Source organism: Lissotriton vulgaris, chromosome 1_1, assembly GCF_964263255.1.
Source record: "Lissotriton vulgaris chromosome 1_1, aLisVul1.2, whole genome shotgun sequence".
NCBI lineage: Eukaryota > Metazoa > Chordata > Amphibia > Caudata > Salamandridae > Lissotriton > Lissotriton vulgaris.
Window position 1 is genome coordinate 741067484 of NC_141685.1, and position 18221 is coordinate 741085704.

At 48.3% G+C, this 18221-nt stretch overlaps 1 protein-coding gene across 1 annotated transcript; it reads left to right on the plus strand.

Annotated features, from left to right (window-relative positions):
• Positions 1–13052: 13052 nt before the first annotated feature.
• Positions 13053–17716, plus strand: IER5 (immediate early response 5). The gene has a single exon (XM_086955492.1). The coding sequence runs from the start codon at positions 13865–13867 to the stop codon at positions 14864–14866; it is 1002 nt and encodes a 333-aa protein (XP_086811618.1). The 5' UTR covers positions 13053–13864; the 3' UTR covers positions 14867–17716.
• Positions 17717–18221: the final 505 nt, after the last annotated feature.

The window sequence follows — 18221 nt, forward strand, 5'->3', positions numbered from 1 at the left end:
AGAATTACTTAGCTCATGCTGTATGACACACTGTCAGTGCCAGAGCCTTACACTATCGGTACAAAAGGGGGTGGTGATGGACGGAGCATCTGAATCAATCAAACACTCACACCCAGTCAAAAGATCTGGGTTTAATCCATCACCGTTCTTTAGCCCACTCTGCCACCCCAGTTCAGACATGGCCATATGCAAATCAGTCTGACCCTGTGCCTCGTGCGAACAGTCCAGCCTGAACTGCCAAGCCATGTCTTCCCTGGACCTGAAACAAGCTTCCGAGGACCAGTTTCTGGCATTCCAGCCGTCTTCAGCCCGGCTTGCTTGAATCCAGTGGCAAAGTGAGCAAGGGACTCACGTCTGAGCATACCCTGCCACACTTATGGTGGCCAAAAGCAGTACAAAAGGGGGTGGTGATGGACGGAGCATCTGAATCAATCAAACACTCAAACCCAGTCAAAAGATCTGGGTTTAATCCATCACCGTTCTTTAGCCCACTCTGCCACCCCAGTTCAGACATGGCTATATGCAAATCAGTCTGACCCTGTGACTCATGGGAGCAGTCCAGCCTGAACTGCCAAGCCATGTCTTCCCTGGACCGGAAACAAGCTTCCGAGGACCGGTTTCTGGCATCCCAGCCGTCTTCAGCCCGGCTTGCTTGAATCCAGTGGCAAAGTGAGCAAGGGACTCGCGTCTGAGCATACCCTGCCACACTTATGGCGGCCAAAAGCGGTACAAAAGGGGGTGGTGATGGACGGAGCATCTGAATCAATCAAACACTCACACCCAGTCAAAAGATCTGGGTTTAATCCATCACCGTTCTTTAGCCCACTCTGCCACCCCAGTTCAGACATGGCTATATGCAAATCAGTCTGACCCTGTGCCTCATGGGGAACAGTCCAGCCCGAACTGCCAAGCCGTGCCTTCCCTGGACTAGAAACAAGCTTCTGAGGACCGGTTTCTGGCATTCCAGCCGTTTTAAGCCCGGCTTGCTTGAATCCAGTGGCAAAGTGAGCAAGGGACTCACGTCTGAGCATACCCTGCCACACTTATGGCGGCCAAAAGCGGTACAAAAGGGGGTGGTGATGGACGGAGCATCTGAATCAATCAAACACTCACACCCAGTCAAAAGATATGGGTTTAATCCATGACCGTTCTTTAGCCCAATCTGCCTCCCCAGTTCAGACATGGCTATATGAGCCTTACACTATGACATCTCCCTGAAAGAGCCTTGTTTGTATTTCGGTGCACTATGCGACACTGTACTCAATGGATGCATGCACCACTCTATTGTCACAGCCTTTGCATTGTAATACGTCACTTATGTCACAGTTAGGACATCCCTTATTCAAACACATGTACATTCTGTAAAAGGAAACCCTATCCCCGTGTTAGATTTGCAACAGATTTGCCATGAAATATCGCCCCTGCAGCTCCAAAGAGTCTTCCCTGTGTGGCACCCTGCTCACATCACACCCAGCCTCTGATATGTGAAATCCTGCCTCTATGCCTGCCTTGCACAATCTGTGCTATGAGATACCCATTGACAGATTTACACAGTCAAAGTCACATTAGATTATACCATGCCACAGCCTAACACGTGCCACATCTAGCTGTGCATTGTGTCACGCCAACAATTGCACAATTTTACACACCCCTCGATGCGTGCACCCCCGTATAACAGCCGTAAAGGCTCAAACGCTGCCCTGCATGAGACCCTGACCCATGTCACAGCCTGGGTCATCATATACCTGTGGTATAGTTCACCATGTTCACATCACAGACTTACAAAGCCTATGTTATGCGAGATCCTGTCCATGTCACAGCCTAAGCTGCCTGTGATATAGGAATTTTTAGGGCTCGCGTGCGAATGCAGCGCAGCTGCTTCACTAGGAGCTCTATTGCTGCCACTTTGGTGCGCAAAGGGAGACAGGAGGTGGCACGCGCGGACAGGTGATGTGCACGCGTATGGAGTGCACATCTTCTGTCCGCGTGTGCCAACTCTTGTCTCCCTTCAGCAGAGAAACCGGCGGGACAGCGCGCGCATCGCGCGTGCTTTCACTTTCTCTCCCTCCCCTTCAAGAACTCTGACATACCATGGCCACGGCTTGTTCTTTGAAGGCAGGATAAAGGACAATTTAGGATTATTTACAAGCAAAATAGCAAACGTGGTTCGGAGCCTTTGATTTTTTTCCACAAATAGCTGCGCTTAGTTCCTTGGCACAGAGCCTGCGGTTCCTGCCTTCCACATAGGGCAGAGGTGAAACTTGATGTGCATGCCTCATGTTGGTGTCAGCGCTCTTAGTTGTAATTGGGACCTTTAACTTTGAAACACGCCATGACTCAGTGCGAATTAACCCGGGCTTTCCAACTGCGCCATTTCTTAGCAAGATATCTCGATTCTGATACCTAGAAGTTTAATTTTGTTTCCGAATGCTTTTTTTTTTTTTTGCCTCTCATGTAAATGTGTTTCCCTCCACAAAAATAAACTTGTACCGTAACCTCTGTGTATGGCCGTGCTGTAGGAAACGTTGGCAGGCTTCTACTCGCTGCAAGGGCCCGTGAATGGGCACATGCACCAACATGCATGTATTAAGTGTGTTACTGGCGTGCATACTTCCCAGAGCGAGGCTCGGGCGTAAGGGCCCAACAGTGCTGACCTAGTTGCACATTGTCGTAGTTCCAATGGCAGCATTTACACACACGAACAGCTGGTTGAGATCAGAAGTATATATTTGATCACAAGCAGGTACTGGCAGGCACTAGCAGAGAGTTTGAAGAAACCATGGGCACACTTTCACAGGGTTTGAGGAAACCATGGGCACACCTTGATACACTGCCCAAGTTTGGGGAACTACATTGCAGGCAGCCCGTGGTTATGATGTATCTTGCATTTGACCATGGCAGAGTATGGCTATTTTTAAGGGCACCGAACTTGGTTCTGGGTAACAGGATGTCGTTTTGTATCACACTGGCAATGCTTGGCTTCACCAGGCCACTGCCTTCATGAGACAGCTGGGCTATCTTGAGATTGGCATGTCTCTTAGCGCGGCACGTGGGTTTACGTCAGCTGCAACCAGGTTCTTTATTGGTTGGTCTTCAGTGTGATGCTTTTTCTTACAAAACCAGACAGATGTCACCTGGTCTTCCTAATCTGTGGTGTTTTCTGGGTAATGTCTGGATCGCTTGAAGCAATGGGACGTGGCATGAAGCAAGGAATGAGGTAGTTGAGCCTGAAGCTACAAGAATGCAACAATGTGTGTTTACACCTTCCTTTTCACCCACGATAAGCATGAAACACCAATACAAAGATTTTTTTTTTAAATGAAAGAACAAAAACCGTCACACACCCACACACACAATTCCACACACAACCACACAAACAACCACAAACAGAACCACACCCAAAAACACACACAACCACACACACAATCACACCCAAACACACATCCACACCAACACCCACAACCACACACAACCACATATACAACCAAACTTACGTACATAACATCAACCGTACACAACCACGCGTACAACCACGCGTACAACCACGCGTACAACCACGCGTACAACCACACACACACACACACACAACCACGCCAATAATTAGCATAGCCAATAGGTCTCGCCTTTGAGACCTTAGAAGTGTTTAGCCACGCAACAGTTGATATTGTTGCACCAAGGATATTGTGCTGCATAACTAAATACTTAGAAGGTCCCAAAAGCGAGACCTATTGGCGTAAGGTAAAACATTCCGTGATCAAGCAAATGCTGTTTTTAATTTGTTTTATAGAAAGGGTGAGCAACTCAATATACCCATGCGGGCTTGGGCAAATAGTATATTTGGAAAAATGGGCCAGCAAGGGGTTTTGTTTGAAATTCTCAGTGTCAGCAAATAAGGGACTCAGGTTGTTTGGGTACTCACACTACTGTTCGTTAGTGGCTGGATGTGATTTCTCTAATACAGATCAATAATGTTACCACACTAACACAACGAAATGAAAAAATACAATAACCAGGTTGTTGAGTCAAAAGATTATTATTTTCTTTGTAATAGATGAATTTAGTCAATGATAAAAATAGGGTACAGAGAAATGCATTTGAGACCTAAAAGTAGTGTCTTATATGCTCCAATCTTACATCACAAAATGAGTCTATACTGCTGATAAATAGTAACACAATGATTTCAAATGAATAAAAGAAAATCAATGATGACTGATAAATAGTAAGCAGAGTTAGACTTGGTAGTCTACCAAGTCTAACTCTGCTTACTATTTATCAGATGTAAGATTGGAGCATATAAGACACTCCTTTTATGTCTCAAATGCATTTCTCTGTACCCTATTTTTATCATTGACTGAATTCATCTATTACAAAGAAAATAATAGTCTTTTGACTCAACAACCTGGTTATTGTATTGTATCCAGCCACTAACGAACAGTAGTGTGGGTACCCAATCAACCTGAGTCCCTTATTTGCTGACACTGAGAATTTCAAACAAAACCCCTTGCTGGCCCATTTTTCCAAATATGTTTTTAATTTGTGTCAGCAAAATATTTCTATGCAACTGCTGTTCTTTTTACTTCACATCACAAGATGTTTTGCATGTGTGAGTTTTGGCACATGACCTCTGAGGCAGGGTGTTCCAAATCATGGCTTGGTTGCAACTTTTTATAAAGGTTCCTAAAGAAAAAGGAGCCAAACTCTGATTGTTCATAACCTGAAGCCATTCCCAAGCAGACCACTGTGCACTGTCCTGGGCTGAATAAGCTACTGGTCTCAGCTCAGTTACCAGCACACCAAAGTTCACATCACTGAAAGCACCGTCGCAACTGACGTTAATTGGAGCCTCGGCTCAGTTTCCTTCATAAAATGCGCCTACTTCGAGACTCAATTGGCCATCGTTTGTGTCTACATATCCGCCTACCAACAAATGTCACTGCACACTTTTCCACCAGGCAAACACACCACCAGCCTTCAGTGCAAGCTTTCACCAGGCACACACACCACCAGCCGTCAGTGCACGCTTTCACAAGGCATACACACCACCGGCCGTCAGTGCACACTCACCAGGCACACACACCACCAGCCATCAGTGCACAATTTCTACAGGCACACACACACACCACCAGCCATCAGTACACGCTTCCAACAGGCACACACACCACCAGCCGTCAGTGCACGCTTCCACACACACACAACACCAGACGTCAGTGCACGCTTTCACCAGACACACACACACTGTTGTAATCGAATCTAAGGCCCTAGTGTAATTTTCCCGATTCATGCCCTTATATAGGTATACTTTATCATATCCTTATATAGGCATAGAAATCACTCCCTATTTGGTCTAAACCATACAGCCCAAATACGGCATGGCTACTTCCACTAGGTTCCGAGAATTAACAACGATTTCTTGGAAAAGCCCGCCTTCAGCAGCTAGGAACTTCCTCCTGCTTGAATATTAAGTTCTACAAGAACTCCTGCCGTTTTCCAAGAATTTAGCCTTTGAGTGACAATATTTAGTCCAAATATGAGTCAAACTCTGCACCTTCAGAGTATAAATATGCCCAGGTTTGCCCAGTCAAACACACGGTGGTTTGGAGCAGATCGACCATCTACTTGCCCGACGCCCTGCAGCAGCAAGTGCCGAAGGAAGCCGACCCTCCAGCTGACGCACTGAGAGACTCTGTTTTTTCTCTTGCCGAGAAATCCAGCTCCAGTGTTTCCGGGCTACCCTTGCGGGTATCTGGGAAATCGAGTCTTGAGAGAGATACAAGACCTCCTTCATTCTCAAACCAAGGTACGGAGCTGATTAGACCTCTTAGAGAATTTTTGGAATAGATTCCTGGCAGAGAACTACTAACTTAGGCTACTCCTCACTTACTTCCTCCCTAGTACTAGGCTTAGATTAGGTGCACCGGGGTAGGCGTATTTTAGAAGCACCAGTTGAGTACTTTTAGTCCTTATTTATTACTTTATGTATTTTATACATTTTATGCACTTTTATGGCTTAGAAACCATATCATGCTTTTACAGTACTACTTTATAATACTGTTTGTATTATATGCCTTGTACTTTATAACCAGTATTACGATTGTAGCAGTTCATTTCCAATTCTTGAGAAAGAAGACTGTTCAATTAATACTTTTATTGAAAACGCCCGTCTCTCTATTTCTCTGCAACTCTGGTGAAACGAAGCATGCACGATTGACTGAGTAAAATAGTTATCTATTGTTTCCGCAAGTCTAGAGATTTGATTTCTTATTCTTGCGAAACAAAGTTGTCATTTTTATACGGTTGTCAGAAACTAATCCCTTCTTGTGAATTCGAGAAAGTTACTAGTGACTCTGAGCTAGCTGGCACTCACTATTAATGTTAATATATTCGGTAGAGACCTAGTAGACCTCAGTCCTACGTCTAAACTACAGTATATATTATTTTAATGCGCAGAGCCTATTGGGAATATAGGAACTATACTACAACACCACCAGCTGTCAGTGCACGCTTTCACCAAGCACACACCACCAGCTGTCAGTGCATGCTTTCACCAGGCACACACACCACCAGCCATCAGTGCATGCTTCCACCAGGCACACATACCACCAGCCTGCAGTGCACACTTCCACCAGGCACATACACCACCAGCCATCAGTGCACAATTTCTACAGGCACACACACCACCAGCCATCAGTGCATGTATCAATTGTTAACGCATCCACAATTAACTATTGTAGCAATTGCAGTATGGCGCACTTTACTTTTAAACATGTCAGTGCACGCTTTTCCACCAGGCACACACACCACCGGCCGTCAGTGCACACTTTCACCAGGCACAGACACCACCAGCAGTCAGTGGACGCTTTCACTGGGCACAAACACCACCAGCCGTCAGTGCACCTTTTCACCGGGTACAAACACCACCAGCCGTCAGTGCGCGCTTCCACCAGGCACACACCACCAGACGTCAGTGCACGCTTTCATCAGCGACACACACACCACCAGACGTCAGTGCACGCTTTCACCAGGCACACACACACACCAACAGCCGTCAGTGCACGCTTTCACCACGCACACACCACCAGCCGTTAGTGCACGCTTTCACTAGGCACACACACCACCAGCCGTCAATGAATGTTTCCACCAGGCACACACACCACCAGCCTGCAGTGCACACTTCCACAAGGCACACACACCACCAGCCTGCAGTGCACACTTCCACCAGGAACACACACCACCAGCCGTCAGTGCACGCTTTCACCAGGCACACACACACTGTTGTAATCGAATCTAGGCCCCTAGTGTAATTTTCCCGATTCATGCCCTAATATAGGTATACTTTATCATATCCTTATATAGGCATAGAAATCACTACCCTGCACAATTCTTACAGGTACAACACCACCAGCCATCAGTGCCCACATCAATTGTTAACGCATCCACAATTAACTATTGTAGCAATCGCAGTATGGCGCACTTTACTTTTAAACATATTCATCAAAGCGCAGTATGCCACCATTGCTACAAAAATAAATACACTTTTTTTTTTGGCCTACAAATTATAGACTTTTGTTGCAATTGGTGTTGCAATATTTCGCAATGCCAATAGCACAAACTTAATTAATGCGAGACCTATTGCATTGCAAATGCTTGTTTTCCTTTTTTCACAACCTTTGAATGAGGTGGAGGCAGCCTTTGAGTCCGTGAATATTGTGAGCTATGGAGAAATTCACATATATTTGTGTGTTGATAGCGCATTGGTGAATTTTGATGTTGCTGTCTGTTAGTAAGCTCCAAGTAGTTTCCATGTAAAAACTGAAGGTGATGGAGGACAAGACTGGAGACTTGGATTCTCCGCTGGTGACGGAAACATCTGGGATATTGGCATACCCATCTGAACATGTGCTTGCTGGTTGGAAAGGAAGGAGTAGAATCAGTGTAGGATAGTGTTTACAAAGCCCAATCATGACGATAGGATATGCATGACGGTAGTCTGTTTGACTGTGTTGAAGCCGTGGCAAGTTCCAGGAATATCAAGATTCAGGGATTGTTCATCACCGTTATGAGGGGGACATTAACTGTAATTTGTATGGTGGCTATTTCAATGCTACGTGGTTATAGAAACAATGGTTCAGAAGATGGCCAAAAGATTGGTCCAAGGGAGATGCAATGTGATGCGCCTGAATAGGGGACACAGTAATTATATAAAAGAAGACAATCAATGCTGGAGGGAGCAAGGAAAAGCGTGACCAGGGACAAGTTATGATCAGGATAACAATAGTTATTTGCAATAGTACGCAGAGAATAATACTCGTGCAGGTGCTCACATAAGAAAGTGACAACAAGCATGCGGTGCTCAGTGAAAGTGACCTTAAAATATGTACATCACATTGACAACACACTAGAGAACTCCTTAAAAATGAAATAATGTATATGGAGTTCTGGTTGTTGCCTTATTTTATATAATTACTGTATCCCCTATTCGGGAGCCTCACATTGCGTCTCCCTTGGACCAATCCTTTGGCCATCTTCTGAACCATTGTTTCTATAAACATTATTCCATCCCGGGTTCGATTATTGGGGTGCCCTTGTTTTCCTTTATGTATTTCAATGCAACAGCATGGTCTGCAGCCTGATTAGTAGCCATGGAGGCAGCATTTGGCCTTGATGTTTTGTGGAAGTTGGAAGTAGACTGCTTTTCCACTGATTTTTTTCAAACAAAGGGAAGTATGAGTTGACGAGGCCATAATGGTCCAGGTGGGTTCTTTGGGAGGGGGGAGGGGGGGGTCTGGTCTGACTTGAGGGAATCTTTGAAGGGTCATTGAGAAATGAAGACGTTGATCAAGTTGAGGACGGGTATGAGTGCTTTTTTTGGATAAGGGAAATGAGACCAAGGCTTCATCTTTGTAGGAGGTTCTGAGAAGTTGGCCTGGTATATGATGTCCACTATTCTAGTGGGCACCCTGTATCAGTCCAAACAACCCTTATAGTGATGGTTGTAAAGTCAACCTCATAGACCAGCTATCCTAGTGGTAGCATGGACAAAACAGTCTTAGGCTAAAACTTTAGAGAGCATGTGAAGCCAGCTGTTTTACCCATAATAATCCCTTGAATATCAAATGAAAGGACACCACACAAAGTATATATCATATATATATATGTATTCATTACTAACACAACCCCTCTGCACTCTTTATGAAATCAGAGTTCGAGATACAGCACAAGTTACTCAATAAGCATACTATAAGTTGTACAAATACAATTCTGCCCTAGGGGCCTCACGAACCATATACTAAGTAAGTGGTATAAGAACCACTTCAGGAAAGGTGAATAGGCCTAGGGCCTAGAGAATCACTGGGACTACACTGGACAACCAAAGGTTAGGAAGTAGGAGTCCCACAGGATGCGTGTGCAGTGTCTAAACACACACGCAAGTTGCCATAGACTTTCAATGGGAACGTAAAAGTTACAAAGTAGTAGATTTCTGACACTTCCGGGTGGTCTACGGGAAAACCTGTTAACACTAGGATAGTTGATACCCACGGGAGCATCGGAGTACTCGAGTTACCTCACCCAGGGAAGCCGGGTGCATAAGTGTTCTTTCGTGTCGGGTTTCGTCGCTGAATCCTATGGAGAGCTGCAAGAAAGTGCTGCAGGCGACCAGGAGGAAAGTGTCCGGGTGGATCCAAGGGTGGATCGGAGCAGGGAAGAACCTGAAAGCAGAGGGGACAGAGTCTGGGTCACTAGCCAGTGACCAGGAAGGAACCAGGCGATGTCGATATGCATTCAGGTGAAGAGGTGAAGCTTGTCTCTGCAGCCAGGAAGACCAGGAGGTGTCGACTACGACCAGGAGCTGGAATCTGACTGTCCCACGAAGGATCTAGCTGTTGGCGGCGGCGGTATCCGGATTGGGGTCAACGAGCCTTAACAAATGCAATCCACGCAGGATGGGAAGATTGGCTTCAGTTCAGACCAGCAAGGTCTGGGGTGCTTCTCTTTTGCAGGGAAGCAGGAGCAAGCCCGGAGCAACCAGGCAAGCGGTGTTGTTTCAAAAGGATGTCTTCAGGAGGGCGACTAGCCAACGGGCTAGCAACCGCAAAAACGCATCGAGGAGAAATGCAGGCGCAGGCCCCACGCGGCACTCGTGGAGTGTGGAGGGCTGAGCTTCAGTGCACTTACTGCTCGGGGTTGGGGCTTCTCAATCCCCAATGTACAACTTTGAGGGCGCCTCAGAAGCTGCACAGTTAGCAAAAAGCAGGTACTGCAGGATGTCTGGTCCCACGTCTCTCGTGTCCGCCACGGGTCTCAGCTTTGCTGTGGATGTGGGTCTGAGTCAGAGAAGTCTGGAAGTCCAGCGGCTGCGTCGCTAAGTCTTCGGTTCCGGCGGGAGCGTCGACAAAGCAAACCGGCAAGTTACTGTTGGTGCCTGTTTGCACGGGGTGGTCACTCCTTGACCACAAGGGAGATGTCTTCAGTCTTCCAGTCGAAATGGAACGTTGAAGGTCCAAGAGTTCATTTCAGAGTTTCTTTCCAGGATAATCTAATGTCTCTAGACACAGCTCCTAACTTTATACCAAACTAAGGGGCTGGATTATCTGCTAGGTCCCTCCTGTGGGTGGAACCTGGGAAGGGGGTGGTTACACCACTTTCTCTTTGTCCAGTTTCGCGCCAGAGCTGGGGCTGGAGTGCCCCAGCAACTGATACAAAATCTGGGCCTCGACATTTACGCTTATCATGTAAAACTCTGCCACTAATAAATAGGCAACAAGGAGAAATATGGCAGAAAATCTGTTCAGCTGAATTGGTTATAAAGTCTGCTTTTTAAAATATCTTATAGGGGTAAGGCGCCTGCTGCTCAGATCTTTGTGTGCCCAGCGAATCTCAGGGAATAGCAGTAATGGAAAGATAACTCTGGTGGTTAATACAGTTGATGGAGAGATCTGTGTTTTGTCTAGACACAGCTGGAATTTAAAATTACCTCCTCAACCCCTTTTTCACATACCAGTACTTATTTCTATGAGGTGTCCAACCTCTACCCAGCCACCACATGACCTAGCTAGAGCCAATCTCCAAGCTCTTCTGTCGATACTGGTGGTAAAGAGGAAAAGAGCCCAAAACACTTCCTATTTTCTTCATCTGCTCTTCCGTACCACAATATGGCCTTGGAGCCTGTAGAGCTCTTTCTCAGTAAGCCCTGAGAAGTGGGGCCTCTCGGGTACTAGGGTTCTGGGTCTTCCCTTAATTACTCCCAGTAAGTATGGTTCTGTGTAGGGCACAGTACCAGGAGTATTACGGTTTGTAACGTCCCTGCTCAGACACTTCTGTTCTTAAAGACGGGTCTTTATTATACTTGAGCCAAAAAGCGTTCGTTATCGGTAAGTTTTAGCAGGGATGTGTGAATAAGATTGTTTATATTTAAGGTTCCATGTTTTCCGTTTTTACTGATTTTTACATATAAATACAGACGGAAAACCATTTATTTTTATGTGGATAGACACGGAAATTGGGTGCTTTATGAGGGATTCTAAATACACTTTGCCATGACTGCGAGGCCAATAACTATGTGGTTTGATAAGTAAGGGTGTTAAAAAGAAAGGCTTACTACTGTCTTGCAATGGCCTTGACATCTAGGTGGTCGTTGTAAATCCAATTCACTGACTGGAAGGGAGGAATGGCCAGACTATACCATGTTTATGTCAAACCAGATAGAAACAACAGTGACCTACTGCATGCAGTGACCTCTGCATGTTCCTGATTGTTGGCTGTGATACTTTTAGCCAGTCGGATAGCTAGGTGGGTTGATGTGCCTGCAGCAGGTATGTATGTGTAACATGAAAGTTACAAGTATGAATTGCACGAAGGCAGATGGTGCCTTCTGTTCCTGAGAGGTGAACAAAATAAGTATCATGAATTTACTATGTAATTTTGGCAGCACTTATCAAAAGGAATTGACACTCGTCAATATGTGTTATGCTCTTTATCAATGGTACATTTAATTTGGGATGTTTCGTTCATGTATGCCTGTGGTAACAAAGGAGTAGCTGCGCATCAGTTGCAGAATCTTGGGTGCTGCATCTGCCTGGCGACCACTTACCATCTGACCATGCAATGCTGAAGCACATTGCCAAAGCCAATAGCTTTTGCATTGCCGAGACCGAATGGCTTTGCCAGTGCTTATCTACTGTGCGATTGGCATGCACTGGAGTGTGGGTCCCTGCCAAGTGAAGAGCAGGGTGCCACAGCTAATCACAGCCTAAGACACGTGAGAGACTGCCAGCCCACACTGATGTGTCATCCTCTACTCTGTGTCCTCCTCCCTCCTCTTTGGTATAGCGTGAACTCGACCAGAAGGTATTGGAGCGCTTTACATGAGCACCCGTTTACATTACACACTGTGATATCCCATCCTGCCAATATTACTCAACTCGCCCTCCGACAATCCGTATCAGTCTTATGCACTCACTCACATTTCACACTCTTATCCATTATGCAACAACTGACACCTGCATGTGAGTCACAAACACCCTGTGCGTTGTGCCTGCTTACTCGTGCCTCAGCCTTACACATCCTCGTGGGTCAGCCATATATAATATAAGAAGCGACTCCATACCAGGTTCCACAAGGCTCTAACAAAAAACGTCCCTTGTGGCACCATGCCACGTCCCCCGCCGCTTGGTTGAATGCTCCGGAATTATCGAAATAAGCTCACACAGACGCGGATATACTAAGGTTAAAAAATCATATTTTGGCGGCAATGATCGATGAACCCACTGTGATCAAGCCGCCTCTGCCAGTGGGCCCCATTTTTTTTTAAGCCACTCCTCGCCCTTTTAAGAGCAGTCTCGCGCTGCGTCCTTTCGAAACGGTCGTTCCTCCCATCGCGCTTGATGCTCCCATTGGCTGCGGAGCTGGCACGTAAAGTCCGTCGTCTCCGGCTGTGAGAAGAGCTGCGGTCCTGTGGGGCCAGCCAAGAGGGGCGTTGGGTGATTGGCTACTTTGTGGTCACGCGGTACCCGAGGGGTATATAATCCTGTGAACGGGCGCGGGCTCTCAGAGATCGAATGGAGGTTGGAGAGGAGAGCAGTGTTTTGTCAAAGGCAGAGCAAGTTGCAGCAGAATGTTGGTTTGTCCACACAAACTGAACAACAATACACTGCCTGCCAGGCTGCTTTGAAGATATAGATCGAAAGGGATCGCCCTGTTTAAAACTAGCGACCGGTGTGACAATCTGCCTGTGGCAGGGGGACAAAACCTGAACTGTGCTGACCAGGACACTGAGTCAAGAGAACACTAAACTGCAGCCTGTGCTCTTGCAAACAGCAGAACAGTGCTTGAAGGTCAGTACCTGACACGTACTGTTTTGGCACAACAGAGGAACGTTGTCAAGAAGAGGTTGTACAAGTAAGAGCTTGTATTGCAAGTAAACTACCAGTTGTAAAAACTGCCACAAAGATGAAAACTGGTCTGCTCAGCCCTTTACAGCAGGGCACTGACTACCCTATATTTTGCTGAGCAAAATGGTTCAACGCTGGTAGAGTCGGATGCTGCGACCTGTCCCATAATATCGTTGGGTTAGCTGCTCAGACGGAAACTGCTGTCCCATAAAAGAATCTGGAGTTCCCGGGTGTTCCAGAGCTCGAGTGGATGATTTTGAGCAGAAAAGGAGCTTGTCGAGATGCTGTGGTGAGATCTTCCGTGTTCATCTAGTGCCTCTGATTGGTAGAATTGTTTGCAAAGTGCTTCGAAGACATTTGCTATACCACAAACAAAGGGCACGTTTCAGTCACGGAGTTCCGACTCATGAACATTTGAATTTGATTCCTGCCGGTCCCAACTAGTCTGCCAGTTTCCTGCTTCCTGTTGGACTTGCATGGCATCCGGCTTTACCTTTGCCCACAGCGACAGCAAAGACCTCAACATGCTTGGAGCCAGTGACGGGGCCCTGGTGCGTGATCTGGAAAGCGAGGAGGACCCGCCGGCCCCCTTCACGTCTTTGGGCCTGGTAATGAACCGCATACCAGAGCCCCACTATGCCCCGATGCCTCCGGGGTCTAGAGGTGAGCATGGGCCAACCGAGAGTGAGCTGGAGTGTCACCTCGAGGCCCACAAGATTGTCAGCATCTCTCTGGGCAAGATCTACCACTCACAGGTGCAGCGCGGGGGCAGCAGCAAGCTGCGCAAGAACCTGCTGGTGTCCCTGGTGCTGCGCAGCGCCCAGAAGGTCTACCTGAGCCATGCCCCCGAGGTGGCACATGCCTGGAGAGGGTCTGAGGGGGTGCAGGCCTGGCGTGGGCCCGAGGGGCCGCATACCTGGCGAGGCTCACCAGTTCATCAGCAGCCTGCAGGAGGTGAGCAGTGCACAAACTTGGAGACCACAGAGAGAGGCTTGTGCCAGGGGGCGCTTGACTGTCGATGCCAACGAATTGGCAACTCTACAGACCCGGACTGCGAGCTCTGGCGGGCGTACAGACGGAGCCCCGAGCGAGACCCCTCGGCGGACGACGCAGAATGCGCCCTTTGGACGAGTGGCACGGACAGGCCGGAGGAGGCCCCCAGCCCTCGCTTCTCCCGGAAGAGGGGTGCAGAAGTGGGGAAGGCCGAGGACACTGGGGCCAAGCGGGGCCGCTGGGAGCCAGGGGACCAAGAGGTGCCCGAGGCCGGTGAGGATAGTGACATGGACACTGGGAATGTCAGCAGTCTGGTCAGCATATTTGGCTCTGGCTTCTCTGGCCTCTTGGGAAAGGAGGGTGCTGAGGAGGGCAGTGAGAAGGGGTCGAGCGAAGGTGGAGCTCCTGATCCCAGCCAAGGATGCTGTGAGCGGGGACTGAACGCTAGCCTGGGCGCTTGGAGCACTGCAATCGAGGCCTTTTGAGTACTCCCATCCATTGGGGAGTTATAATCTGGTCCCACGGAAAAGGGGAGAGTAAGACCACGCACCTCTTCCCAGAGACTGATCCACAGATGGGGTGAGCATGTAAGGGGCTTCTCCCAAGGGAGAGGGAAGAGGGGCTGACCCCGAAGGAGGAAGAGAGTACTCGTCCTTTCCATCGTGGGAAGGGAGAGGGTATGGACCCCTCGCACCCAAAATGGGTGAGAGTGGCTGTTCCTGAAAGGGATCGAAAGAGCTGGGATAATTCCGTAGACAAAAGGGTGAGTGACACCAACAGTGGCGAAAGGATGGTACTCGCCCAGAATAGACTTGATTTTCAAGAGTAAGGCACCTTCCACAGAGGGCAGGCAGGGAGGGACATATTCCTACCGGGTTGGGGACGCACAGCCCTTAATTGGAAAGTTAACCCACAAGTCATCTAAGCTCACGTTTGAAGGGGAGATGGTTCCTTACGGGGGAAGGGAGAAGGAAACAGTTGGCACGAAGAGGGTGGGGGCAGAAACTGTCTTTGTTTTCTCTACAGGAAGAGTGAGGAATGTAAACCTTTCTTCGCTGAAGGGGGCGGGTTGTTGCCTCTAATGGCACTCCCCTTTACTGTCAGGTGAGAAAAAAACTGCCTTCACTGGTTGCGGAAGTATGTCACCACTGCCCGCAGACGAGTAACTCATCCCGCCTTTTATAGCAGTGAGGGAGCGAGGGCATGCCTCTCTTCGGAGGTGGATAAGATTACACCCACCCTCGGGAAACGGTGGCACCACATCCTTGCTCACTGACCAGGTTACCTCTTACTGGTTTTAAATAAGACCCCTTCCTACCCAGAGAGGAAAGGTATTTATTTGTTCCTATTAGAGACTTAGCCCCACTCCACGGGTGTTTGTATCTACCTATTGAGAAAGGTGGGGATAGTCAGTTACCCCTCAAAAAGAAAGCTAGGTAAATGTAAAGTTCTACCAGGTGTGGTGAGGAAGGGAGATGCGATGGGTTGTAATCATTAACGGTGGTGTGGGTGGCTAATCTGTGGGAGATCTGGACACACCTTCAGACCGGGAGACCTCCCTTCATGAAGGTATTAGTAAGGCCCCGACAAGAGAGGAGTCAAGCTAGTTACTATCAGGGAGAGGCGGCACCCCGGAGACAAAGTGAATAGAAAACACCATAAGACTTGAACCCATGTAAAATGGTGTGCTGCCGAGGCCATGGATGGAAGGGTGATGAGGATAGTGAGGTGCTCAGGGCGCGCCCCATGATCTGTCACTGTCGGATGCTCTATTGTGGGCCTAAACGTTGGGTATAGGGGTGCTCTCATTTGCATTCTTTGTGCATTTCATGTCCCTATGGCGGATAAGGTGGTGCCTTTCTCCCCATAGTTCTACGGCGACATTTTGGGCTCCGAGGGGAGTGTACACCCTCTCAATGGCTCACTGACTGTAAAATGTTTTGTATGTTTCTAATTAGTGGTGTTCCTCCAGCACTTGACACTTTCGCATTGTCTGTTAAGAGGGATATGTACTGTCAGCATTGTATGGGAGATAAGCCTATGATTTGGGTTTGGAAGGCCCCCTCCCGAGGGCGGTTTGCTGGGCTGTGGTGTACTGTCTGCATTGTGTGTGAGGGGGAGGGGCAAAGCCGGGGCTTTCCTCGGCCAAAGAGGACGTGCATAGAGGGAGGAGCTGGAAGGGACTCCCATCTGTGCTACATTGTTGGCCCAGCCCTCCCAGGCACCTGGGGGCATGTGTGCGCGGGGAGGGCCAGTGTCTCTTCCCTCCGGCTTGACAGCTGATCTCACCACGGGTTTCTGACTGGAAGGACATGTGGGGGAGGGGCACGCACGTCTTGCGGAGCAGAACTTTCAAGGCAAAATACTGGTCTCTCCTCTGGCGCCTGTGAGGGAATTGCCCACTCTGCCTACTGTTTAACTACCCACCTCACGTAGTTCCCCATCCTGTTTGTTTCCCATCCGCAAACACGAGAGCAGCTTTGCATCGCCCCTTCTCTCGTGACCCAAGGTGCGCCTGCTCTCGATCGAAGCCCTGACCCCAGGCTCACCTCCCCACACACAAGAGGCCGAGTTCTGCTCTACAGTTGTTTGTTGCGCAGAGTACGCACCAAAGGCGATACGTACTCCCCATGCGACTAGTATGCCCAAATGCATGGGGGAGAGGTGAACGCCCCCATCCTTGCCGTGCGCACACTGCCCAAAACGAACCCGGGCACCTCCTTTAGCAGTTCCCATCACATGCGGATCACGAGAATTTCCCCACATCCAACCCTCAGGCTTGACCTCGTCCTGACGGGAGCGTTCTTTAGTCTGGACTCAGTCCTTGACACAAGGGGCTGTGGATTCGGGGGTTCCTTCACATTCCCTCACTTGACCACAGTATTTCCAACCATCAAACAGCGGTTTACTTTACAGCACACGTAGTCACGGCGCCCTAACAGTAGGTGCTGTTTACACCCACGAACACTGAACACGTTGCTACAGATTTTTGCTCTCCTTCGTGTTGGTAGGACACTAACCAGAGGGGAGCAAGGTCTTGGGGTGGGTCTTGGTGGGGTGGGTGCAGGTGGCTGTGTGGGCTGGTATACTGCCTAAGAATTTCAGTACATGTTCAAATTTCATCGGCTGTTAATGGGTTAATGATCTTAGCTTGAAACTCTGAGGACTGTTCTGTTGCAACGCTCTTGCCCCCTCCGGTGCAATACTGGTGCCACCTTGGAGGTCCATATACTGTACAGTCTACGGTTTCTTGTGAAAGCAGAATCTTTATATGTGCTGAAACTAATGTCGCAGCTGAATGTTTTCAAATTAAATAAATATTTTTGTTGCATAAAGAGGCATTTTGGTTTTCCTTTGGGTGGTGGTGGTAAGACGGCAGTGGGGAGGAAGGGGTGGGAATTGTGACGTGCTTCTTGTGAAGGTGTGCACTGTGATGTTGGTGGTCCTAACAATCTGATGAGGTTCGAGTCATTCCCCATTAGCTAACCTGAGCAGCACAATCGACCAGAATTCAGATAATTACTTAAATGGTGACCCTTTGGCCAGGCCCCATCGTGTTTCTCTCTGCCATACCAGCGCCACTTCAGCCAGCAGTTAAGTTTACTTAACCCCTTCCACGTTGCATGAGGTACACCTCTCGTAAGCTCATGACGAGCTGAGCTGAGCTCGTAATGAACCGCGGTATTTACAAAACTTCAGCGCACAGCGGGAAAGCCGCCGTGCGCGTGTGGTTAAGAGTATACTACATAGGTCTAGCATAATCTCCAACCCATCCAGATTCCCCCACAGATACTATTCTCTTGTTATGCCCAATTGACGTGTCCAGTAGGGTTGGGAAGG

What these genes read in the sequence shown, in the direction of transcription:
- IER5 (XM_086955492.1), top strand. Translation starts at nt 13,865, where the DNA reads ATGGCATCCGGCTTTACCTTTGCCCACAGCGACAGCAAAGACCTCAAC.